General features: G+C 41.5%; 1 protein-coding gene across 4 annotated transcripts in view; it reads left to right on the top strand.

Moving 5' to 3' along the window:
- The window catches only part of LOC136857941 (uncharacterized), a 289,038-nt gene extending 273,592 nt beyond the window's left edge, over window positions 1–15,446 (top strand). For all 4 annotated transcript variants that reach the window (XM_068225370.1, XM_068225372.1, XM_068225369.1 and 1 more), the window contains one exon: window positions 14,616–15,446. In XM_068225370.1, coding sequence (XP_068081471.1) covers window positions 14,616–14,801 — 186 coding nt within the window. In that variant the 3' untranslated portion in view covers window positions 14,802–15,446. The remainder of the gene's footprint in view (window positions 1–14,615) is intronic.
- Window positions 15,447–27,755: the final 12,309 nt, after the last annotated feature.

Here is a 27,755-nt window from a genome sequence, read left to right as displayed (position 1 = left end):
TGTTACGTGATCCGTCTAGATTCATCCTTGCCAGCCAATCATGAGTAGATCCTCTAGTCAAGACTATGCCCTGAATCTCTTCCTGGCCCCAAGATAATAGCAACATCGATGGACACTGGGGTGTTTCACATGAGTCATCGGAAGGTTTCTGCTACAATGCCAAGTCCACCTCATCAGACTTTGGAATGCCCGGATGAGTCATTCAAATTACCTGAGTTATGAAAGCAACGATGTTCCCAACCGTTGTACAAAACAAATTACTCATACCACATATGGAGACCTCCCAGCTTAAAAATATTAATGACAAAATGTACAACTGAAATACTGATGATAGTAATAATAATAATAATAATAATAATAATAATAATAATAATAATAATAATAATAATAATAATAAATATTAAAAAGGTTGAAATCTGACAATATTATCTGTAACTTCGAACAGTGCGAGGGTGTGATATATGTACTGTCACAATACACTGACTTAGCAAATGTCATGGGATAATCACCCAATAGCGTGTGGGGCCTCCTCTGGCCCTGTGAACTGCAGTGAGACGCCGTGGAAGTGAGTCGACAAGTCCCTATTAGTCCTCTGGACGCAGCTGACACCAAATCGTTTGCAGAGTGGCCGCCAATGCTGGTCTGTTCGTGGGAGCAGTATCCACGGCACGGAGCCTGCGTTCCAGGACATCCCAGATATCGTCGATTAGGGTTCATATCGGGGCTCCTGGGTGGCCATGGCTGTCGTTGGACCTCCGCTGCATGTTCCTGGAACCATTCCCGGGCGACGTGAGTTCGATGTGGCGGCGCGTTATCATCTTGAAACACCGCAGAACCGTCTGGGCGCTGGAAGGCCAAATGTGGGTGGAGATGGTCTCCGAGCAGCTCAACATACCGCATATCATTCATAGTCTCTTCCAGAACAACTAGCGTGCCCATTCCATATGAGGAAAATGCACCCCAGATCATTACAGACACCAGCGCCCTGGACTACACCTTCGAGGCAGGCGGGATCCATCGCTTCATGTGGTCTGCGCCATACACCGTGCCTCCCATCGGCAGGGTGCAGTTGAAATCGTGAATTGTCTGACCATATCACGTTACGCCATTGTTCCAGTGTCCATCCCTGGTGACTGGCGACAAATGTGCGTCTTTGTGCCCGATGACGTTGGGTAACAGTGGCACCCGTGTGCGGCGACGGCTGCCTTACCTCATAGAACCCATGTTTCTACGGATTGTGCACTGGGAGACGTGTCTAGCGCGCCCTGTGTTGAATTGAACCGTGATTTGTTGCACGGTTGCCCGTCTGGTACTACTGACAATCCTTCTCAGATGTCGCCGGTCACGGTCATCGAGGGTGGCTGGACGGCCGGTAGTTCGTCTGTTGTGGACGGTGACACCCGCATTCAACCATTCACGATACATCCTGGACACGGTTGATCGTGTGAAGCCGAATACCCGCACCACTTCCGAAATAGCAATTCCCTTCGGTCGGGCACCGACCACCATACCTCAATTGAACGGTGTCAGCTCACGACGACGTTCCATGTTATATCTGTCACATGCACAGCTACTGCTCACAAGGTCTCCTATACAACACCCGCTGGCACAGGGGTCGTGTGGTGCGCATACACACCTGCGCATCAGTGCTACGCTATCCCATGACATTTGCTCAGGCAGTGTATATATACTGTATATAATAATAATAGTTTCAGACTTTTTGATTGGTGCAATCTAGACGACCTACTTAAAATTTTCGACGTTGTGGATGTGCAAGATATCCTTTTTTTAATTATAATTTTCTTTACGTCGCACCTAGCAGATACGTCTTATGCTGACGGTGGGATGGGAAAGGGCTAGGAACGGGAAGGAAGCGACCATGGCCTTAATTATGGTACTGTCCCCAGCATTTAACTGGTATGAAAATTGGAAATCACGGAAAACCATCTCCAGACGTGCCAACGTTGGGCTTCGTACCCACTAACTCCCGACTGCATGCCGACAGCTATGTGACACAAACCGCCCAGCCACTCGTTGGTCAAGATAGGAGACTGCCCACTGAGTAAGTAAATAGTCTGAAAATGCGGTAAATTCATCTGACTGTGGAGTGTCTGACGCGCTTATTAGCCAGCTTTCATCAATGAAATCCGGCGGTAATAACGCCAATGCCGCATAGTTTGCAAAACCGTTGATATGGCAAAAATGAGTTTTTTCTCAAACAACTTCTCTTCACACTTTACGAAGGGTTAGAATTGGCTATGTCTCTTAAAACGTAGGCGTGTTTAAAAGTTGCGGAGAATCTCCTTGTCAAGTTATTATGCAGCTAAATATATAACAGTCAGGTTTTAGTTTTTGGTGTATCAACAAAAATATCTCGTTAATGTCACTAGGCATCTTCTAATTATTAAAAAAGTAATATTTACAAAATGCATTTGAAACTTCTTGTCAGTACGGCTATAATATACCAGGTGTTTCCGAACGCCGTACTTTCTACTTACAAATGTCCCGCATGCACAGATGTTGAACGGGATGTCTACCAACTGAACTTCACAGGGGCACTACTGCCAGCGGAGAGCTTACGTCAGAATATGAAGATATAAGATCCGGAGTGTCGCTCACAGCATGTTACTCAGCACTACCGGTCTAATGCGCCCCTTACATTGGTAAACCTCGTTTTCCACCGCGTACTTCGAGGCTGGTGTATGGTATAGCCGCACTGTATTTGCCGTCTGCATATCGGCAGTGGCTAGTGTGTTCTGAGCAGCGCGAATACACAGACGTTATTTTAATCTGGACAACCTGGTCGGAATGCAGCTGAAGCTCCAAACAGACGTATGTCTTCTACACACGTGTTTCAGAGAACAGTAAGTATTAGTTTTTGTTTCATACAAATAACCCTTTTATCGAGTGGGATGTACAGTGGCGGCGGTCAAAATAATAGAGCCACCTCTATTGACGAGATTAAGAACTAGAATGTCTATTAGTTCGCAAAATCTCCACGAGTGCCGTGTTGTCAGTCCCTTTTAGACAATATCAGGGAAGACGTCGCTGCTGTCTGTAGTCGTGCGAAAGGAAGCGTTTGAGCTAGACGTTCTAAAAGAGGCATAAAGGTAAGAATCTTATGGGTCAAAATAATAGACCCGTTTTACAGAAGTCCCGTTCAAATTGATTTTTTGCAGTTGTTTTGGGGGCTAGTGATATTATTTGTCAACAAACCTCCACTCAATATTATTTTGTATGTAAACTGACGTTTGGTTTTGTTTACATTCTTCTAGATGGGCAGAGCAGAGCATACAAGTGATGATGGTCGTATAGTAATGTTCCGGATGTTCAAAAGTGGGATATCCATGAATCAAATAGCCAAAGATTTACACGTTTCGCGAAAACGAGTCCAGAACGCCATTAGACTGGCAAAACAAACAAAGCCGCAGGTGGGGAACAGGGGGCGACCTCGTGTAACTACTCCTCGCGTAGACAGACTCATCACTAGGGAAGTAAAGAAACCCATTTTTGTCACCACCACGACTGAAAGCCATTTTGTTTAGCGACAAAAATGATGTTCAACCATCAACTTCAACGATTCAAAGACGACTGAGATCCGCAAAATTGAATGGGCGCATTGCGAGACAGGAGCCACATGTTTCAAAAGCTAATGTTCTGAAAAGGTTGGCCTTCGCCCGGAGAAATGAACACAAACCCAATATTTGATGGAGGAACATCCTTTGGTCCGATGAATCCAAGTATAATAGGTTTGCCTCCGACGGAAAAGTCTATGTGCGCCGCCCACCAAACCAGGAATTTAATCCCAAGTACACTTTAAAAACTGTGAAATACGGTGGCGGAAGTGTTACGGTATGGGGATGTTTTTCATGGTATGGCCTTGGTCCAATACACCGTATGGAAATTTCAGCACGATAACGATCCAAAGCATACTGCAAGGATCATAAGGCAGTTTTTTCAATATCACCATATCGAAGTATTAGAGTGGCCACCTCAATCCCCTGACGCATCATCCATCGAGAACTTATGGGAGATCGTAGACAAGAGAATTGGCCGCTCAAAAGCTACGTCTTTAGATAAACTTTGTGAAGAAATCCAGAGAGCCTTGTATGCGATCAGCAGCGACGAATGCAGGCGTTTAGTCGACTCTATGGGTAAGAGGTGCAGGGAAATCCTCACGAAGTACTAATGCACTCCTATGCAAAAACGACTGTTCCTGTAAATTTCATAAGACTTAGATCAAGTACAAAATATTTGTGTCAATTGGCTCTATTTTTTTTTTGACCCTGTGGTCTGGTATTATTTTGAATATTATTGATTAGTTTCAGTTGTGTTATCTATATAACTGACTGTGGTACAATGTGACTCTGTTGTAATGGTTCCTGTACAACGTAAAATTTTGTTTCCATCATAGTACAAACATGTCTAGTAATAAATTTGCACTTTATTCTAAACCTTTGCCAGGTGGCTCTATTATTTTGACCACCACTGTATACTCGTGTATAAATTAATAAGTTATTAAACTTCCTTTTCTGCATCTTTGGCGTGTTTACAAACATTAGCAGTGATTAGGGCTAGGGTGAGGAGGGACAGTCCCCGCCCCCCGCTCTCTTTGTGGAGTAAATACATTTTTATTCCACTTTAGCCAGCTGGAACTAGGAATTATTTTAAAAAAGCTATTTGTACTAGCCTTGTTGTCTTATCTGCTAATTCTTTCCTTTATTTTCTTTAATTATTAACATAATTATCGGCGGTAATACGCACAAAATACCGTTCGTCAGGACTAACCGATTTGTATAGCGCCACGGCAAGTTGTGGAGACTCTGCATGTGCTGTGAGGAAGGGTAGCAGGGGAACATATTTTTTTGCCACGGTCATGGACACTGAGGTATAATTCACCCGCTTGCCGCGCGCATTCGTCAGTCTTAATTTTCTTTAATTATTAACATAATTATTGGCGGTAATACGCACAAAATACCGTTCGTCACGACTAACCGATTTGTATAGCGCCACGGCAAGTTGTGGAGACTCTGCATGTGCTGTGAGGAAGGGTAGCAGGGGAACATATTTTTTTGCCACGGTCATGGACACTGAGGTATAATTCACCCGCTTGCCGCGCGCATTCGTCAGTCTGGGTGTCTCTTTAGTGTCTATTAATTTTTTACTGTGTATTCAAATACTAAATGAATTTTAATTGCATAATTATGCCGTACTTTTATTTAATTGTACCGGTCGAGCTGGCCGTGGGGTTAGGGGCGCGTAGCTGTGAGCTTGCGCCCGGGAGATAGTAGTTTCGAATACCACTGCACTATAGGTGGGGACGGCTCAAGGTTGCACTTTACAGTTGTATTTCATGTCAGCACCACAAAAAAAAAAAAAAAAAAAAAAAAAAAATGTCGCCCATCAATCAGAGTGGCCAATCCACTACTTTTTATGTCACACATTAGTTCGTAGTAGAACCCCGTTTATCCGAAATAGAGGTTCGGAGCCACTTAGGTTGACGCGTTTTTTCGGATGACACCTGGTAAATATTTTGGGAAGTTAAAGTAAACTCGTGTACTCATCGCGAGGTGGTGCTGCTCTTTTCAGGCACACCCCCATTGGAGGTGAGCTGCATGTACCATTTCAACCACTTACCAGCCCTCCTGCCATTCTTAAATTTCTTGCAGTACCGGGAATCGAACCCGGGCCCCCGAGGACGGCAGCTAATCACACAAACGTTACGCTACAGAGGCGTACTTCGGAAGTTAAAAGCCGAAATAAAACTGCATAATTCTGTTAAGCTAAGGTGCGTACTGTATATTAACATTAAAATGTTTACATAATGTCACTGTGTATAAAATCAGTGATTTTTTGAATTTTCTTGGTGCATTGCTGTCGCGCAGCTATGTCATGGCACCGTTTAATCAACAATACAACAGCTGGTGTAGATTCAATGCTTTGTTCAACAAAGCACAAAGCAATTTGAAATAATTAAACATTTTTGTTACTACTAAGCTGAACACTGTTCGCAGTAATTGTATTACAGTAATTAAAGCGTGTGGTACTGTATTTTAATAAAAATTCGAAATCAATCTTACCTATAATGCATTAATTCCATCATCTGCTATAACTCGATACTCAGAACTGCTATTGTCAAGGTCGGAGTCGTCTGCATAATCTTCATGACGGATAATACAATAATAATAATAATAATAATAATAATAATAATAATAATAATAATAATAATTTCTGCTTGTTCAAGAAACATGTATCATGGAACGAACTGGAGGTAAGAAACTCTTTCCTTTTATGCTACACGTGCATCCTGGCATAACTAAAATAAAAATTGGGTTTGCCTAGTAGCTCTCAGCACATATAGCAAGAGAATTACTAATATCGACGGCTAAGAACGAGAGGGTAAAAACAAAATATTAAAATACAATTTTGCCAGAGGATTTCGGTTAAGCCGGGTTTCGGTTAAGCGGGGTTCTACTGTATTTAATTTCTTGTAGTGCATATAATTTTGAATTTACTTACAAAAATATGAGCATTTTAAAAATTGCAATGTTTACGCTACCCGAAAAATAAAGCTGAACTATTTTTAATTTGATTCTTGCTGGCAAAATCACTAGTATAGTGGTGCCATCTATAACTAGCTTGTCTACCGTGTTGAAGTGTTGCCGTTTTGTCTATCGTCGCTTGCACGTGGTCAGGTGTGATTCGCGCATTTGTAGAAATTCTGTTTTCTTTGTGAGATAATTGTGTTTTTTTTTTCTTACTGTAACTAGTGCAGTGTGATGTCACGGAAACGATGACGACATTGTGATATATCGCGAAGTGATGATCTTTTACGCCGCGGAGTGCCCCTTGATAGTCGGGCATAGTTCGGGGAACTCATGAGTTTTACGGAGGGAGAGGGAATTCATACGCTTGTATGGTTATCCCTCTGTTGTATTGTTGATTAAACGGTGCCATGACATAGCTGCGCGACAGCACTGCACCAAGAAAATTCAAAAAATCACTGATTTTATACACAGTCACATCATGTAAACATTTTAAAGTTAATATACAGTACGCACCTAAGCTTAACAGATTTTATGCAGTTTTATTTCGGCTTTTAACTTCCGAAGTACGCCTCTGTAGCGTAACGTTTGTGCGATTAGCTGCCGTCCTCGGGGGGCCGGGTTCGAACAGTGGGCTTGGCAGACTGATATGTAATCGCAACTCCTGTTATTCAGAACGGTGTTCGCCTCCAGAAACTGTAGGTTGAGTGGACTGGGGAACCTAGCAGTAGCGGAAACGGGGCTGATAGTGCGGACTTGTTACTTAGCACTCTAGGAAAGAAACGAATTACGCCATTACAGGAATTTATTCCTTCCAGGCTGATGCACTACGAAGACACGTGTACGTTTATTACAGTAGGAAGGAATACCCTACAGTGGCATCAACTAGCCTCTCTTAAGCGCGCAAAGCTTTTCTCCGGTGATAAAACACCCTTAAAATTGGTAATGCGAGCCATAGGTTTCATCATATATAACAAACTGATCGGAAGAAGCGTGCTAGTTGAAAAGTCTTAAATCGTGATGGGTAGGAGTATTTTTCTTAATAAACTTGTCGCCGGGCTGAGTGGCTCAGACGGTTAAGGCGCTGGCCTTCTGACCCCAACTTGGCAGGTTCGATCCTGGCTCAGTCCGGTGGTATTTGAAGGTGCTCAAATACGTCAGCCTCGTGTCGGTAGATTTACTGGCACGTAAAAGAACTCCTGCGGGACTAAATTCCGGCACCTTGGCGTTTCCGAAAACCGTAAAAGAGTAGTTAGTGGGACGTAAAACAAATAGCATTATTATTTATTAATAAACTTGTCGTTGTTCCAACGTTAAGGCAAGCAGGTAGTAAGTACCAAGGTATTTGGGGATGTGCTGGATCTGGTAAATGCAGCACGGGTGAAGTTTAAGCAAGCGGAGATTATCAGTGGAATACTGTGTAGGAGAAATTCTGACTGGAAGGTGATTGGGGATTTAAATGAGACTATGGAGTGGGTATATGGGAAACTGGGAGTGAGATTTTTAGATCCTAATATATGGGTAGGAGATAGGGATCTGCGCTCAGATGGCCTTCATTTCAGCCGCACTGGTACATATATGTTAGGAATTTTGTTTAGAAGGGTTATATGCAGGTATATTCAGGGAACGGGTTTGTCTGGGGAGCGGTGGTAAGGGTACAGGGATCTGGAAGTCAAGTAGTGATGCCATAAATGTTTTAGTGTTGAACTGTAGAAGTATTGTACAGAAAGGAATAAAGTAATTTAATAGATATATGCACTACTTTGCTGACAGGACCTAGTGTTTACAGTGGACTACGTCTTCTGGTATAGGTTCGAACAATTTTGTTGCTTCATTGATCTGTCTCTGTCTTATCCTTGGCTTTGACAATATGAAAGTGACTGAGGTATGAGCGATACTAGTAATGCCTTTCTTTGTTCAGCCAGTCCCTGGTATGAATGGTGTGAAAATCTTGCTCATAGGGTCAGTTGACGCATGCATTTCAGTGGGCTTGGCAGACTGATATGTAATTGCAACTCCTGGCTCGGTGCGGAAAGCAACGGGAAACTACCTCACTCCTCATTTCCGTAGTACGCCTCTTCAGTGATGCCTAGGCCATCTATGACTGCTGATAGTAGAGCTGTTGCGGATCCAACCAGCCGTAGGGCTGTGGACTGAACATACACATACTTACCAGATATTGTAATAGGAGTTGAATCAAGGCTGGGAGTTGAATCAAGGCTGAAAAATGTTATAATGGATGCAGAAATTTTCTCACGGAAATTCGAGTGGGTATCGTGGTGATACGATAGGGATGGTAGGAGGGGGGAGGTGTTCATTCTGGTGAAAGAGGGATTTGTGAGATACGAAAAAGTTATAGATGACATACATGACATTCTAGGTGTGAGACTTATTTAGGCAACTTAATGTCTTTGGAGTGTACAGACCAGGAAAGGGTTGCGCTGACGCTGATTCAGAATTAATGAACAAGGGGAGTGGGAATATGAGGATCTTCAAAAGGCAGAAGTATTCATTCAGCAGTATGTAAAGATTGTTGGTACCGAGCTCGATAGCTGCAGTCCCTTAAGTGCGGCCAGTATCCAGTATTCGGGAGATAGTAGGTTCGAACCCCACTGTCGGCAGCCCTGAAGATGGTTTTCCGTGGTTTCCCATTTTCACACCAGGCAAATGCTGGGGCTGTACCTTAATTAAGGCCACGGCCGCTTCCTTCCCACTCCCAGCCCTTCCCTGTCCCATTGTTGGTTACAAGGCTAATGTCCAGATAGAGGAGGTGACAAATACTAATGAAGTATTAGGCCTAAATATTTACCTATGATAACAACGACATTTACAATAAGATACAAAAGTTGAAAACTAGAAAAGCGGCGGGAATTTTATAAGATATCTGGGGATATACTAGTCATTGGGTTGGGTAATAGTACCATATCTGAAGTATTTATTTGATTATTGTTTGCATGAAGGAGCTATACCAAAGGAATGGACAGTTACTATAACAGCTGCTGTGTATAATGGAAAATGTGATAGACATAAAGGTGAAAATTACAGGCCAATTAGTTTGACATGAATTGCATGTAGGCTTTGGAAAATCATTCTTTGTGATTATATTATACATGTTTGCAAAATTAATAAAATTAAAGAACGTAATAACTGGTTTGATAGAAGGCAGTTCGGGTTTAGGAAAGGTTATTCCACTGAAGCTCAACTTGTAGGATTCCTGCAAGATATAGCATATAACTTGGATTCAGGAGATCAAATGAGTCGTTTCGCGTTTGACCTGTCTAAGGCATTTGATAGGGTGGATCATGGGAGACTACTGGCAGAAATGAGTGCAATTGGACTAGACAAAAGAGTGACTGAATGGGTTGCTGTATTTCTAGAAAATAGATCTCAGAGAATTAGAGTAGGCGAATATTTATCTGACCCTGTAATAATTAAGAGGGGAATTCCTCAAGGCAGTATTATTGGACCTTTATGTTTTCTTATATATATATATATATATAAATGCAATAAGTAAAGGAGTGGAATCCGGGGTAAGGCTTTTTGCGGATGGTGTTATTCTCTATAGAGTAATAAATAAGTTACAAGATTGTGAGCAACTACAAAATGACCCCTATAAGGTTGTGAGATGGACGGTACGCAATGGTATGATGATAAACGGAGTTAAAAGTCATGTTGTGAGTTTCAAAAATAGGAAAAGATCTCTCGGTTTTAATTACTGCGTTGATAGGATGAAAGTTCTTATGGGAATCATTGTAAGTCCCTAGGTGTTAATATAAGGAAAGATCTTCATTGGGGTAATCACATAAATGGGATTGTAAATAAAGGGTATAGATCTCTGCTCATGGTTGTGAGGGTGTTTTAGGGATTGCAGTAAGGATGTGAAGGAGAGGGCATGTAAGTCTCTTGTAAGACCCCAACTAGAGTATGGTTCGAGTGTATGGGATCATCAGCGTTCGTCATGTCGGTAGATTTACTGGCACCCAAGAGAACACCCGAGGGGCAAAATTCCGTTACCTTAGCGTCTCCGAAAATCGTAAAAGTAGTTAGGACTTGGAGCAATGTTGTTATTATTATTATTATTATTATTATTATTATTATTATTATTATTATTATTATCTTCGCGAAATAATATGGTTGTTTGAGACGGGGGACGTGGGTGAATGCTGAGGGGTTTCGTTGTTAACTCTTGGACTGATGACAGTATAATCAACCGACTGGGGGCGGTCCCTGATTAATAATAGCGCACGCAGTTTCATCCAGTTGTTTTGTGTAAGTTGGTCTTATGTTCCGATGGAAAGAGACCCTTTTGTCATTGTTATGGATAATGCACCTTGCCAGTCTGTAATTATGGACAAGAATTCGAGCGCCCGTAAAAAAACTGTTTAGTGGATTGGCTGCAGTCAATAAATATCCCTGCACATATGGGTGTGACTAAATTAATCTTATATGCACTTGTGAAGCAAAACAAACCCGTTTCACAGACGTATGTAGTCGATGAGGTAGCGAAGGAAGAAGAATACGAGGTTATTGTGTTGCCTCCGTACAAGTGTTACTTCAACCCCATTGAGTTGGTATGGGGTGAAGTGGAACAGGACGTACGCACTAAGAACAAGTCCTCCACAATTATTGAAGTGAAAACATTGTTCTGGGAGTGTATTGATCTAGGGGGTGCGGCTTCGTGGAGGAAGAATTTAGCCATATAGGAACATTAATTAACTAACAACATTAATTAATTAAGAACACGTAATATTCGCCTCAACCAGCCGGACAAATCGGCAATAGCTGAGCACGCTCTATCGTCGGGTCATGTCGTCATGTTCCGAGATGCTCGAGCTCTTACCCACACTAGACACTACAGGTCCAGGATTATACGGGAAGCTGTGGAAATACATAGAAAGCCTAACAATTTCAACAGGGACACTGGCTATCAATTAAGTAATACCTGGTTGCCAGCCAATAAGGATTTTCGTAGGTAGTTCCCTTCTATGTCCCTTCACTATTGTTATTTTGTTTTTGGTGTTTTCCAAACTCGTACGTTCCTCTCGCCAGATGCTTCATTCCGGGCTTATGTCAATGTCATACCTTCATATGTGCGTACACCTGTTATGTGACCCTCTCAGACTGATTATGTTGGTTCCGTCAGCTTCCGCTTCGAACTCTAGCGCTGTACCGCGTCCGGAGAGCCATCTGGTGACGAATGAACGTACCATTTCCACATCCCTTATAACGTTTAAATTCAAACCGCATTGTTTGAGAGCCGGCCCCGTGGTGTAGGGGTAGCGTGCCTCCCTCTCGCCTGGAGGCCCCGGGTTCGATTCCCGGCCAGGTCAGGGATTTTTCTCTCGACCTGAGGGCTGGTTCGAGGTCCACTCAGCCTGCATTATTATATTGAGCAGCTATCTGACGGTGAGATGGCGGCCCCGGTCTTGAAAGCCTCGAATAACGGCCGAGAGGATTCGTCGTGCTGACCACACGCCCCTCGTAGTCTGTAGGCCTTCGGCTGAGCAGCGGTCGCTGGGTAGGCCAAGGCCCTTTCAAGGGCGTTACGTGCCGTTGTTTTTTTTTTTCATAGTTTGAGAAGCCTGCCTGGTGGTCAGTCGAAATTTTCTTTTGATGGCGCAAAGTTCTCTGCGAAACTTAAAAAAAAAAACCTTATTTTCTTGACATGGCATACGCCCAAAAGCTATTATCTTGTCTATAAGTGCGGACCGTGAAAGCATCAATGGCAACATTATTATTATTATTATTATTATTATTATTATTATTATTATTATTATTATTATTATTATTATTATTATTATTATTATTATTATTGGCGGCGGTGCTGCTGATGATATTATTACTTCCTTAAACCTCTAGATTTGATACCATAATCGGCTCCAAAACTCTAGCAGACGATGTACATGTCGATCTTCTTTTAAACACATCGCCTGACGTCGTACGGTTATACATGTTTACCGATCGAATAGGGTCTTTCTTATCGCTGTAAATGAACTGAGATTTTGAGACTTCAGAGCGAGTTGTAATGGCTGCTTGTGCCGCCTGTTGTGGTTTTGTTTTGTGCATTGGCTGTTTTTATTTTTTGTATTCGTTTTTACGTTTGTGTCAGCAGGAGTATACAGCGCGATTGACTTTTACTTCAGCTTCTTGGTTGTGATCAAAGTAGTTAGAGTAAGAGGTAGGGATCACGCGCAGGTCTCCCCACCACGCTTGGCCGTCGATGACGTCAGCGTGCACCCTCAGCACCTTGCCTTCTGTATGAGGTAGGCTAATACACAGCTGTAAGCTATTCTGTTTTAGCCACAAGTTAGAGATAAGAGAACATCATTGATATTTTAACATGCCTAACAAAAGGTATTCCACTTCACTATTACGAGAGTAATAATTGGAGATCAAATACAGTGTGAATCCAGCAGCGTTTCTGAAGTATTTCGATCTGTATAAAAGGTAGTAACAATGCTAAGACTGTGATCCCAGTGGAATGGTCATACCGTATGTTCATGTTTTCAACATCCATGATAACAGTAACAAGGAGCTCTAATTGTTACAGACTCGAACATTAAAGCTTGATGACTGCACGAAATATGTCCGTTGTTACAAGCAATATTGGGAAACTATAAACACTGTCAACAACACAAACAGGAAATGTTAGGAAACTGTCCACAAAACAAACAGTAAGTTACAGTAAATGTTCTCCATGTGCCAGGAACTGACAAATTCCACGTTAACATTATATAGGCCATATAAATTAATGAGCCTGTATACTAACATTCTTAGCACTGGTTTCATATACAACATAATAAATTGCCTTTCATAAAAAAGAAACAGGGTTGTTATACACAAAGAATAATGCTGATATTTTAAAAAAAATATATATCAAACACACTTATCCATAGCATCAGTGGAATTTCTTTATCGGTGTTGTATTAACTGAAACCCGGTCTGCATTCGAATAAAAGAACGGCTTCTCACGAAGCAACTTGGGGGGCCGATGACCTTCGATGTTAGGCACCTTAAAACACCCAGCATCATCATCATCACGAAGCAACTTGCAAGCTCATAAATTTCTGGGAATTTCTTCTTCAGGATATCCGTAAGGTTTGTGATGATGTTAGAACCCTCTTTCAGTTCTTTCCCGAGCTCGATAGCTGCAGTTGCTTAAGTGCGGCCAGTATCCAGTATTCGGGAGGTAGTGGGTTCGAACCCCACTGTCGGCAGCCCTGAAGATGGTTTTCCGTGGTTTCCCATTTTCACACCAAGCAAATGCTGGGGCTGTATCTTAATTAAGGCCACGGGCGCTTCCTTCCCACTCCTAGCCCTTTCCTGTCCCATCGTCGCCATAAGACCTGTGTCGGTGCGACGTAAAGCAACTTGCAAAAAAATGGAACTCTTTGAAATCTAATTTCCACCCCCTTGTAGTTTGACCTGTTTTCTATCCGTAATCGCTTTCTATATCCAGGTTCTTCTTCTTTACCCTAAAAGCTACAATACAGCCAGTGAAGTTTTCAAGCAGCTCATCACGATCCTTGGTTTCGCGACTGTCCTCGAGCTGTTTTACTAGCTCTTCAAGGACTTAACCTTTAATTACTCGCGCGGGGTCTTTGAGGCCCCACTCCCTTTTTAAATTGTTATATTTTCCCGAAGTGACTACGTGTGACCTTGACACATGCAATAGCTTCATTTAGTGGGAAGGAGAGCTCAGTTCAGTAGTTGGTTCATTGTTGCCAAGTAAGGTACTCAGTGGAGAGCAGTGACCAGGCCTGGAAGACCCCACGCGAGTAATTACGTATGAAAATAAAATTATGGTAACTCTCTTCATATTCTTGCACATATTGCTTATAACTAACTATTCATTTAGTTTTGATGATGTGAACGTGTAATAAACATATTTTGGTCAGCATTTGAACCTCCTGTGATGTCTGGGAATTGTTATTATACAAGAAGTAAGCCTATAACCTACAGTATAAGGTGCTTCTACTTTGACATGAGATACAATGCAGCAATTAGAGGGATGTGTTATTGATTTTCTCTCATATTTCCGGGTTACTTCTATCTGTATTTCGCTTTCAGATGAATATGGATGGAAGGCACAGTCGTCAAGTACAGGATATTGAACAATGGCTTTTAGAAGAAGAGGAAGAAGACGAAGAAGAAGAAGATGTCCCAGTTACTTCTGATTCTGATGCAGACTGTGAAATATTCAGCAATCATAAAGCAGGAATACTGATCTGCAGCATGCATCATGATAGCTATTGAAGGGGCTGAGAAGAAGAAATCGGAAATAGTTGTGTTTGATAACAGCACGAAAGGTGGTGTAGACACACATTACAAGTTATGCCAAACTTACAATGTAGCACGACGAACGAAGAGATGGACACTCGTTGTTTTCTATCATCTCTTCAATGTGGTTGGTATCAACGCTTTCGTTGTATGGAAATTCAATTACAGCCACGAGAAAAACATGCCAAGAAGAGTATTTTTGAAAGAGCTGGCGAAAGAACTCATGAAACCATGGCTTTTGGCGCGTGCTGCTATACCTAGCCTGCCTAGAAATATCAAGAAAAGACTACGTACAGATAATGACAGGGAAGATGTACAGGATCCATACACTTCAACAAAGAGATGCGTGATTTTCCCTAGGTCAAAGGAGAAGAAAATAAAAATTAAATGTGAAAAATGCAAGGAACCTGTCTGTGGAGAGCACATGATGAAAATATGTGAGAATTGTGTGTAATGTGAGAAAAAGAACACTGTCATGAACTTCATGTTACTTAATGTTTATTGATTTCTTGTAAACATGCTTTTTAATGTGGTACAGTGTTTGCAGTAAAATAAGATGCAATTTTATTGTAATTAGAGTATTTTTTCGATGCATACCGTCTCGGAGGCCTTAAAGACCCCACGCGAGTAATAAAGGGGGAAAACTGAGCGCGAGTATCTAAAGGTTAAACGAACCCTTGCTCATCCTCCGGTAAAGAATTGGATGTTGTGGGCTCAACGCTGGCCTTAGACTGGCACACGATATTCGAGTTTTGATCGAGTTCATCAGTAGCATGTAACATATTCGGGCGTAATGTTTCATAATCTTCCGGAGAACAGATGGAATTTCTTATCGCCTCGGAAGTATTGAGGCTAAGAAGCAATGATCTCACCTTTCGCGTCACATCTGTCGGAAGCGGATGGTCATAAAACCTTCCTAACCCTCGAAGCTGAGAAAGATAGGTTTCGATAATGACTTGATTACTTCTGTCACCATTTATTTAGGTCAGTGGCTTTAGGGAATACATGAAAGTGTATGTTTCGTTCCTTCGCGTGCCTGCTATGATTTGTGCAGCCTGCAATGGCATGACGAAGCATACTGAAAAATGTACACTATTAAGTTACGGTTTTTTTTAGGTTTTATCACATAAAATAAACACACACGGTTTCTTATACACCACAGATATGTTACTATCGTGTATTATTAGCACCTAGCTTCTGCGTGTACAGCGATTCTTATTCGAACTACCTCTACCTCATTCAGAGCAGATTCAACGCGAGGGTCCTGCGTGACGTCACAGCTCTGCTTTGCTACTGCGCACCTCTCTCGTGATCCCTACCTTGTATACTACGTACCTTGGGTCGTGATGATGGTTCAGCGTTACGGGCGTCAATAAAAACAATGACTTCCTCCTTCCTTAGTGTCGCTCATGAATGTACTATTCTGTTTATGCCCAATGAAGTATTTTCCTACAAGGGGGACAAACTACTGTCGAGGCTACGCCTGATTTCAGAATAACTTTGGAAGGTCTATTGACGTCCGAAACGGGGGAGGAGCTTACGGTCAGCTGTTTCCAATATGATGGCGAGATAGTGACGGGAAATAAACATGACAGTGATCGGGTGTGCGTTTGTAAGATTTATTAAGTGTTCAAAATATCTTTGGTGCCGTATGCCCAACTGTTGAGAGTTGTCGGAGATTTCACGCGTCCATTAGTGGAAGGGGAAGAAATATTCAAGCGTAATTACTTGATATGTGTAGGCAAAAAGTTTGAACAGAATATGAAACTGGTGTTGTCGCGTTGTGTTTACAATCATCCCACATCGATTCAAAACCCCACAAAGTTAATGTTGTCTTGAACAAAGGGAGTGAAAATGTGAAGTGCAACTGTACATGTAAAGCGGGTTTGTCAGAGAAATGTTACCGTTGACACGCTAAATTCACCTTAACAGTTAAGCTACTGTAATTTTCCACTATTAGAGGTTATGGAGTAATTTCTTGTTGATTTGGTCCATGCCAAAGCCTTAGCCATGTGACGGGGGAGTCTTGTAAACTGTAATCTTGGGGAAGAAATAAAATAATTCTACTAAGTAAATGTTGTAAAGCAAATAAATCCTAGGCTTTATACAGGCTTGTGTCGGAACAGCCCACATCCTAATCTCAATATTCTTCCATTTTTACCATCAGCACAAAATTTAGAACTTAGAACCGACAATAATAAGTATAAAAATTATAACTACCTACGGAATACGCAGAGCAAAGTTTGAAAATTATAATTTAAGAGTACTATAACCTCTACAGTCACAGCTTTTTGGGGTTGAAGAATACTTTGTTTGTCCAATTCTACCAAATAATTAGGTTATGGCTTCTAATTTATGATGACCGGACGAGTTGGCCGTGCGGTTAGGAGCGGGCAGCTGTGAGCTCGCATCCGGGAGATAGTGGGTTCGAACCCCACTGTCGGCAGCCCTGAAGATGGTTTTCCGTGGTTTCCCAAATGCTGGGGCTGTACCTTAATTAAGGTCACGGCCGCTTCCTTCCCATTCCTAGACCTTTCCTGTCCCATCGTCGCCATAAGACCTATCTGTGTCGGTGTGACGTAAAACAAATGGCAAAAAAAGCTAATTTATGATGGCAAAATACTACATATTTTCTTTCGTTGATAGAAGTATTTTATAGGCAGTTTAAATGCAGTGCTTAATTACTACCAGTTAAAGATATTACTCACACGAAGTTAGTTAATTTACTGTCTGCTGTTTCACATATGAAGAAGTTCACAAAGAGCGGATTACATTCTATGTGCGGCACAGAAGTATTAGGCTACCAGTTTATCAGTATTTTTGATGTAGCTAAATCTTTGTGAATACAAATTAGAGACAATAACTATCAATGAGTACAATAAACAGTACCGGTACCTACACTATGGAAAGAAGTCGTCTTCACGAGAATGCAGACTGCACACTGTCATGTATCGCGTAACGCGTTTTCCAATTGACAGCGCGGAAGCCCATCTTTCTCTCTGAACTTTTTGTACAGGAAAGTAGTGAAGAGATTTCGCATCCGTTTTATACGATTTGCAACCGTATACAGAGCAGTACCTCCTCAAATTTGACAATTTTCTTTCTGTTTCCATCACGATATCAATGCTTCGCCATGTAAATAAACCTCACCAGTCACTATGTTGCAGCTTCAATATTCTACCGCGTGACTGCTCCATCCAACTTTTCTGACATCAATTATTCTTGCAACAGGTTGGCTTCCATTTTTTCTTCGAGTTTGTCGTTAATTCTCTTACTTATGATGCTAAGCCAGCGTTTTAGCGTTGTTCTCTTACTTCAGTGGTTAAATTGGCAAAAATGTGCATATTTCGGCATGTTTCTTAATATGGAAGAATCCTGTAAATTTTAAGTCTTGACGACGATGTTATCGAATTAAGGTTTTTTTAAGCGCCACTTCATGCTCGGTTGGCCTGGTTTCAAATCTTATTCAATCAAACGGGCTGTACTGTAGCGTTTTTAGTGCAGCAGGAAGAGAAATGGATTAATGTCCATCCCTCGGACATCGCAGTAGTGGTTTTTCTTTGATTTCTGATCCAACCGTTGGTCCAACGTGCTGCTTCTTTACTCTAGCTGTATAATGAGTTGGACCACAGAATTCATTCAGATCGGAAAAACTGTTGGAATGTATAACGAAAAGAGAAGGATGAAGAACAAAGAACAACATTTATAGATCAGTTGTAAGGTGAGCTGATAGGAAATTGGCTTCCAAGGGAAGCCTGAGAAGAAACTGCCGGTGACTGACGTGTGGACGTTAACGATGGTTGCTGTGCAAGACGAGAAGAAATAGGCTTCCGGAATGTGTGCTTATGAGAGACGAGCAATATACCCGTGCTTCGCTACGGTGTTATACCGAAATGTATAATTGAATGCTTAACATTTTATATATAATCCGCTAAAATTCGCGATCTGACGGCAATGTTCCTCCCATTTTTTAATCTTTCTTTCCAGCAATCGATTTCGTACTTCCCGGGCTAGCCCCAGGTATTCCGCCGGGTCAGTTGCGTCCCTAAATCTTTGCTATCTTTTCCTATAAGCATTTTTCATATGGATCAAATCCTTGAGGAGATCCGGCGTGGTGTCGTCGTGGCGGTACTGAACCCGTGGCCGGACTGCATTCGTAGTCATTACCCGGCCAGGACCCGTCTCCAGCGCGGTCCGCACATTTTGACGACGGTCCAGAACACTATTATTGTTATTATTATTATTGTTATTATTATTATTATTATTATTGTTACGGAGCTTTCCGTGGTAGGTAGAGGTGAAAGAAGGTGCGGGTGTGAATAGGTCTCCAGCTACGAAAGTAAAATTAATTTAAAATTTAACAAGGTTATATTTTCTTTTCAAAATAAGGAGATAACAAGCATGGCAGGTACAAAGTAGCAAGTCAAAAGGGTAGTTACAATATTTACAGGATTTGGGCTTCGCGCCCTGACTTCACAATGCTTGGGCAATCAGCTCAGTTTTACCCCAAACACAAGTTTCAACAGAGGGGCAGAAAACCCCATTCATGCCTAGGAGCCCTTGCTCCAAATTACACTGAAAAGCCTCCACGAGGCATACAACACTCAATTTTCAAAAAGAGCCACTCGCTCTCAACTCTAAGCCTCTCCCAGGCCACAACAAACTCCACCTTCAAGTTGTCCTCACTGGACATAGACACAGGGGTAAAATACCCAACCTACTGAGGTCTATTAAATGAAAAGAAGGTTGATTACATGACCTCCAAAATAACAATTTGAGAGGAGGCGATCGGCACTCCTAATACACTTTGTTTTTAAAACCTACTTGGCACTAGGCCATTAATACAAGGGCTAATCCCATACTACAGAGGTGACTTCAGAAAAGAACAATTTACATTATATTAACGAAGAATAGGTTGAGAAAAATAAGTTCACCTCAAAACATTATGATTGGGAGCTCGAGAGGGTTAAGCACTCTCTATCCCGATATGCAGTTCAAAAGATGAAATAAATACAAGTTTCTTTACATTTTAAGGAGGGTTACATAATGGAAAAAGCTTCGGACCCGCCCCGAGAGTTAAACTGCTGAGCAAGCAAGAAAATAAGTAATTAATCGGCCATTACCTTGTTGTTGACCGCCGCCGAAGAAAGAGGCGCTACCCGCCCCCTGCTATGTACTTTACACACTGAAAGATGGAACAGAAGTGGCTCAGAGACCCTAAAATCAGCAGTTTATATACTCTCGCGGAAGGTTCTAGGCGTTAGGGGAATGAAAACACCCGCCCACAATCACTTTATTGGAGAAAAAAGAGAAACCCCTACACAAGATGAAGAAGAAACACATTATTGGTGGAAAAATAATTTCAGAAATTCGGGATTGGCTAGATTTAAAACAAGGGGAAAGAAAGGGGTAATATTGCCAACTTAACCAATGACTGAAAGAAATTTAACAAAGAACAAACTTTTGAAATAAAATTTTCTTCAAAGAACAGTTCTTTTTCTTCGCACTAGGGTGCACTATTGTAGTTCTTCAGTAGTGTCCTCTAGAAGAGAAAGTTCACACTTCTTACTTCAAGCAAAACAAAAACACATCAAAAATGACACAGTTCTAAAACTCCAAAATTTACAGGTAGTGACATCTTCTGAGAAAGTAGAAAATTAATACCGTCAATAAAGTTCAGACTTCCTCCAGCAGAGGAGTTTCAACTGGCGCACCTTTTGAATTAGCGGCGTGGAGGTGTACCGCCCGGTACAATTTCAAATATGTTAAACTTTTTATTTATATGCTGGGAGAATCTACTGTAATCTAACTTCATGTTCTCCAAAGGAAAAGATGGCCCTTGAAAACGAACCCCGGGAAGATTAAAAATGATTGGTTTATGAACCGTCGTTGATTCCCCCCTCCCCCTTCCGAAAAAAGAAGACTTCTTTATGTTTAGAGGAGGTTTCAAATACCAGTGTTCACGTCTGTTACCTTCAGTTTTGTGATATAAGTATCCCCATAAAAAGAATTCACTTTTCTTTTTACTTCCTTTCACCCCACACCCCCTCTTTAAGTGAATTTTCCGGCAAAAAATACTAGTTTCATTCATAGTAAAGGATCTTCTAAATACCAATTATCACGAATCTAACATCTTCAGTTTTTGAGAAATGTGTCCTCATAAAAGGAATTCAACTTCTTTTCACCCCCGCCCCCAAGATGTTTCCCCCACCCAAACGCGTTTTTCTTTGTTTTAAAAGGAGATCCAAATAGTAATTTCTGCGTCTGTAACAACTTTAGTTTTTATTAGATGTAATTTTTTTTTGTGCTAGTTGTTTTACGTCGCACCGACACAGATAGGTCTTACGGCGACGATGGGACAGGAAAGGGCTAGGAGTGGGAAGGAAGCGGCCGTGGCCTTAATTAAGGTACAGCCCCAGCATTTGCCTGGTGTGAAAATGGGAAACCACGTAAAACCATTTTCAGGGCTGCCGACAGTGGGGTTCGAACCTACTATCTCCCGAATACTGGATACTGGCCGCACTTAAGCGACTGCAGCTACAATTCCCCCGTCCCCCTTTAAGTGGATTTCCGAAAACAAATATACGAATTTTTAATTTTTAAAGGAGATTCCTAATACCAAATGTCACGCCTGTAACATCTACAGTTTTTGAGATATCAGTATCCTAATTAAAATAATTCACCCTCATTTTCAGTCACTTTTAACCCCCACTCAAGTGGGTTTTCCGAAAACAAAAAAAACATGTTTTTTATAATAGAGATAAAAATATTTTTAACTTCGGTAACTTGTTTTTTAGATATACTGCGTAGACATGGTTATTTTAAAATTTCACCTCCTTTTTAAATCCCCTTAAGTGGAATTTCGGAAAAGAAATCACCTATATTTCTTTACTTTTACAGGAGATTCCAAATACCAATATTTACGTCTGTAACATTTTACGTTTCTGAAATATACTGTAGATATAGTCTTTCTAAAAATTCACCCCAATTTGTCACTCCTGTTTAACCCCCATTAATTTGATTTTCCTAAAACAAAAAAATACGTTGTTTTTTTTTAAAGGAGATCCCAAGTACCAATTTTCAGGTATGTAATGTCTTCAGATTCTGAGATATAAGTATCCTCATTAAAGGCATTCAACTCCTTTTTCACTCCCTCCTATTGGTATTTTCCGAAAACAAAAAAGTGCGTGTTTTTTAATTTTTAAAGGAGATTCTAAATACCAATTTTTACACCTTTGAACTTTCAACGTTTTGAGATATAGATATACTCATTTTAAACATACACACACACACACACACACACACACACACACACACACACACACACACACACACACACACACACACACACACACACACACACACACACACACACACACACACACACACACACACACACACACACACACACACACACACACACACACACACACACACACACACACACACACACACACACACACACACACACACACACACACACACACACACACACACACACACACACACACACACACACACACACACACACACACACACACACACACTCTCTCTCTCTCTCTCTCTCTCTCTCACACACACACACACTCTTTCGCCCCCTGAGCGACGGAATATCCGAAAATCCTCTCTAAGGCCAGCCATACACGTTGCGGCGTACCGGAGAGGTTTACCTGTACAGTTGTCCTGCACAGGTAATCCGGAGCGTGGGTGGCACCTACGTTCGATGAACCTGCACAGGTGGCCAGACCTGTACAGGAGAGCCAGGAAGAATCGAAAAACAATTCCGTTACCTGCGCAGTTGAACATAACTGCACGCCTGTGTGATTCACCCAAGACCTGCACAAGTTTCAGCTCAGTTGATGCAGACAAGCGCAGGAAGAGGGTCTTGCGTTCTGTTTATTTGTTTTTACAAAACCACTCGGTTTGTTTTGTTTTGTCATTTCTTTTTGGTTACCCGTGATTTTTTGTTTTGTTTTGATAGAATACTATGTCAAACCGTAAGCGAACTCAAGTTTTAGAGGAGTTTATCGAGTTGTACAAATGTGAACCTTTTGGATTAAAGGTGACACAAATGAAAGCAATTTTGGTGCACTGATTCAACTCATCCTCAAGTAATTACGGTAGTCTTCTTCTCCACTCAATTCTTTTAATAAATTGACGTGAGTGCAGCGATTTCTTCTCAACAACAACTTTACACCATGAGTTGCGGGGCTTCCTTTGCTTTTTTAAATTAGTTGCTAACAATAAACCAACCACTGCGATCACGTCCTCATCTCGTCGTGTCGATGCCTTAAGGCTCCTGATGGGTAAACCGTACCGTGTATGAGGTCGTCGCCTGTACAGGTTTACTGCGCAGGTCAACTGTACAGGTAAACCTCTCTGGTACGCCGCAACGTGTATGGCCGGCCTTAGCGAGCACCTACATTGTAATATAAATGTATCCTCAAAATTGCATTTCCTTATGTCCCGTAGATTTTGGGGGTGACGAAAATATGAAAGGCAGTCAGTACAGTATATAGTCGTTACGGGCAGAGAGGATGGGAATGTGGCCAGGAGAAAGCAGCACTTCGTAGTGGAAAGAAACGATGACGCGGGTGGCTGAAGAAGATTGGCGGGACCTTGTCGCAGAGGACCTAGAGGAGAATGTTCGACGACGAATATCAGAACAGAAAGTTGTAGACAGCCTTGACGAAGAACAGTGATGGGATAAACATAGGAAAAGCTTTTGTAAATTAAGAATACATCACGATTACACACTTTTATTGAGACGTCACAGACTCTAAGTACACTGCGTTCTTTACCGTAATATGAATCACCTACAGTAACATATATCTCAGTACCATAATTTGTTCTTTCACAGTCTAGTGCTAGTTTTGATTCTGCTCTGTCTCATTGCGCATTACGTTTTATTTGGAGATATGATAAAGAATTAGTGATTGACAACTAGCAATAGAAGTACCGTGTTGCATGACAAGACCTAATAATTCGCAGGTTGTAAATAAATATGTAAGGCTGTTTTGAGAATTTTAATTATGCAATGTCCAAATTTACTTCAGTGGCCCAGCTGGTGGCCGGATCGTCATTGCGCCAAGTCCGTATGGTCTGACACCATGGCTATTCGGTTCGAGTCCGGAAAATTTACTTTTCTCATTGCTTTAAATGTATCTGTCAAATAACATACATGAGTGTGGGCATAAGTACTTTAATGCAAGTTAGAATGCGAGATTCATTGTATAGAAGCAGATGGCCATAATTCACTGTGAGCTACGAAAATTTACAGACGTGAAGAACGTGCCTTGGTTTACTTTATTTTTAGCCAAGCTCGTATCGTCTACTGGACATCTTCCGTGACCTGCTTGGGGCCAACGACGGGTTGCACTGCTGCACCGTATTTCTTATTACGTCAGCTCGAGGATTTTCTTTTAAATTTATTATCCACCTGGAATCCAAACACGTTATATACAGTGCACTAAGGGGATTATTGTAATTTTGAGTTCATAGCGAAAAGAAGAGCGTACTTACGTGAAGAAAAGGACTAGTTAATCTAAGATAATAAATAATAGCCACTAAATTCATCTCTCGGTTCTTACGTTCCTCACTCCATCTATACCTTATCAGTTGTTTCTGTACATCGTTAATGTTTTTTCCCTTCATATCTCAATAATCGAATAACAACCGGGAAATGATGAGAAACTGCTCAGTTCTTTACCTGTAATCTTTGATACAAGTTAGGCCCTCCCGACATATTATCGCTAAATCTATTGCACTCCCTCCTGAATCCACTATACGTTAAGTTTCTCGTTTCATCCTCTAACCACCCACCGTTCAGAATGTAGAATTCCTATATTGCACACATATCTAATAATTTCTCTCCTTTCTTGTTTCATTCTTAATCGTTACTTCCTTTTAATATGATTTCATCTATATCTCTATCTTTCACCCACCCTTGCATTGAACTCTCCAGTTATAATTATTCCTGCTTCTTTAATTTGATCTGATTTGCTACTCCAGCAAGATCATCAAAGAAGTTTTTTCCCCCTCAAACGAGGACCCCGATGGATGGTTGTAGCAGAAACGAGGACCCCGATGGATGGTTGTAGCAGAAACCTGTGGAAATCTCTCTCTTTCTGACTTCTTTTAGCTATCTTCACCTAAATGATTTTATCAATTCCCGATTCCTATAGCTCTACCTGATAGCATGTTTCATCTTTTAAAAACACTGATATCCCTCCCGGATAACGCCCCTTCAGGCTTCTTCTTTATTTCGTTTTGTTCCAACTCCCGGTATTTGTGATTCTCATCCTACAGGAAGCAATGTTTCAATCATCCCGTAATCTCATTACCCCGCATTAAATCCTTGACGTCATAATTTCCAAGTTTACTCAGTATATCCTCGATATGTATTAATCCCACGACCCAGTCTAGTTATTTGTTCGTGGGTATATCTGCTGAACTCGCAGCCCTGCTCCGCGCAATTCGTATTTTTTCTAATAAATTGTATAATTGGTCCCTGGCTTCATCAGTACTCATCAACTTTTTTTTTTTTACAGTCCAAATGTCCTTTTTTAACGCTGGCTTACGTTTTGTCTTCCCTCCTGAAAACTGCCTCTTCTCCCTGTACGGCTTGTGTGAAGTGAAGATGTTCATGACTAGTATCGAGACTAAAAATGTTTTTCTACTTCATTCCTTGATCTACTTTGTTTATTTCCCAAGTGGATCCTGTAAGTATTTTGTCATTGCTTATGTTTGAATTGGGCAATGTATTGTTACACATACAACGTAATCCTACAGTTACAACGTCCCAAATGACTAGAATGAATGAATGAATGAATGAATGAATGAATACTAAATGAATTGGTCGGTGCACGATTTCATGATAATGTTCGTGTATGAATGAATACTCTTCTCACCCAGTCAAAGATGGCCACCAACTGGGGAGAGAGTATTCGAAAATGAATGGACTGAATTCCTGTATTTAAAAACACTTAGAAAAATCCATTCTCTCAGTCACGGATAACCACCAACCTAGGAGAGAGTTTCCCGAATGACTCGAATGAGTTGAATGACTGCATGAATTGGTGCATGAATAAACTCTTTTCACCCAGTCACGGATAGCCACCAACTGGGGAGAGAGCATTCATTAATGAATGAGTGATTGATTCCGATTGGATGAATGAGTGAATGACTAAAATGAACTGAATGCTTGCTTTCAGCCTAGCGCTGTGGAGCCCAACTGTGAGGGAGAGAACATTCCAGTCTGTCTGTCTGTCTGTCTGTCTGTCTGTCTGACCGAATGGATGAATGAATGGACTGAATTGAAAAAGGAAAATTCTTTTCTCCCAGTCACGGATAACCACCAACTTAGGAGAGTGTTTCATGAATGAATGAATGAATGAATGAATGAATGAATGAATGTTCTCACTGAACCCACATGCAATTGCTATATACAGGTTACTGGTAATTAGATATGTACCTATTTCAGCCAAAACAAACAAACACAGAAACAAACAAACACCCTGACTAGAAGGAATACAGTACGGAGTACGTATCACTGAACTGAAGTACCCCTAATTAGAAAATATGCAATAGAAAGAATACTAACAACACTGAACAAATACAAAAGCGGAACAAGATACTAAATCTATAATTATTGTGTCCCTTACTTATTATTGCCAACGGCCGTAGCCGTGTTGAAACACCGGATCCCGTGAGATCTCCGAAGTTAAGCAACATTGGGGTGGTCAAGATTTGGATGGTTCACCACGCGCTGTTGGTGGTGGGTAAGGGAGGAACCGGCCACCCTACCGTACGTAAACTCCGGCTCAGGCACACCTCTGTGGAGGTTCGGACCTGCCTTCGGGCAGAATACGCCCTTACATTACCTTACTTATTATTGACTTTGACTCTATACTGTTCCGTACCTGTGGGTCAGAAGTTGTTATGTACATACTTGGTTATAAAACCTCGCTATTATTGAAAAGGCTTTTGACTCGGTCAGCCACGCTGCTGTTATACAAGCCTTAGCCGAACATTGCGTCGATGCTGCTCTTCAGCCTTCGTGAACGTCAATGTGCTAACCACGGATTTTCCCATTCAAAGAGGTGTAAAGCAAGGCGACCCCATATCTTTCAAGCTGTTCTCAGCAGTATTAGAAATGGCCATGTCAAAAATCAACTGGGAAAAGTACAGGAATCAAAATCGACGGGAAAAGGCTGAACAATTTAAGGTTTGCAGACGACATTACACTTATGGCCAACGACATCGATGAACTACAAACTCTAATACAAGATCTTGTCTCAGCCTGTCAAGAAGTGAGACTATCCATGAACCTTTCTAAAACCAAAGTAATGCTCAACAAATGGGCCCCAGCAGGAAAGCGTCCATTCATTCCACGTTACAACAGGCCAATGAATATGTCTATCTTGGGCAGCTTGTAAACATAAAAGGGGGCTTAAGACCGGAAATCTTCGGACGTATCAAACTAGGATGTCAAGCCTACGGAAGAAATTCTTCAATCTTCAAATCCAACATGCCAACCCACCTAAAGAAGATAGTCTTTGACCAGAGTGTTCTCCCTGTACTGACTTACGGTTGTGAAACCTGGACATTGGCCGAGGTTGTTAAGCATAAACTCAGAACAATCCAAAGAGCTATGGCACGGTTTATGCTAGGCTTCACGAAGAAAGACAGGAAGAGAGCAGATTACATCAGGTCAGTCACAAAGGTCAGTGATTTTTTAGAAAGGGTGTTTACCCTAGAATGGCAGTGGGCAGGCCATGTTGCTCGGAGAACTGATGGTAGGTGGACAAAGCTTGTGCTTGAGTGGAGTCCGAAAGATCATCTGAGACCTAAGGGAAGACCACCGGGCAGATGGGATAAAGACATCTGGAAGATTACTGGGATCAATTGGTAGAACATCGCTCAAGACCG

This window comes from Anabrus simplex, chromosome 1 (assembly GCF_040414725.1).
Source record: "Anabrus simplex isolate iqAnaSimp1 chromosome 1, ASM4041472v1, whole genome shotgun sequence".
Classification (NCBI taxonomy): Eukaryota; Metazoa; Arthropoda; class Insecta; order Orthoptera; family Tettigoniidae; genus Anabrus; species Anabrus simplex.
The sequence above is the reverse complement of the archived record's forward strand: the minus strand, read 5'-3'. Positions and strand labels throughout refer to the sequence as shown.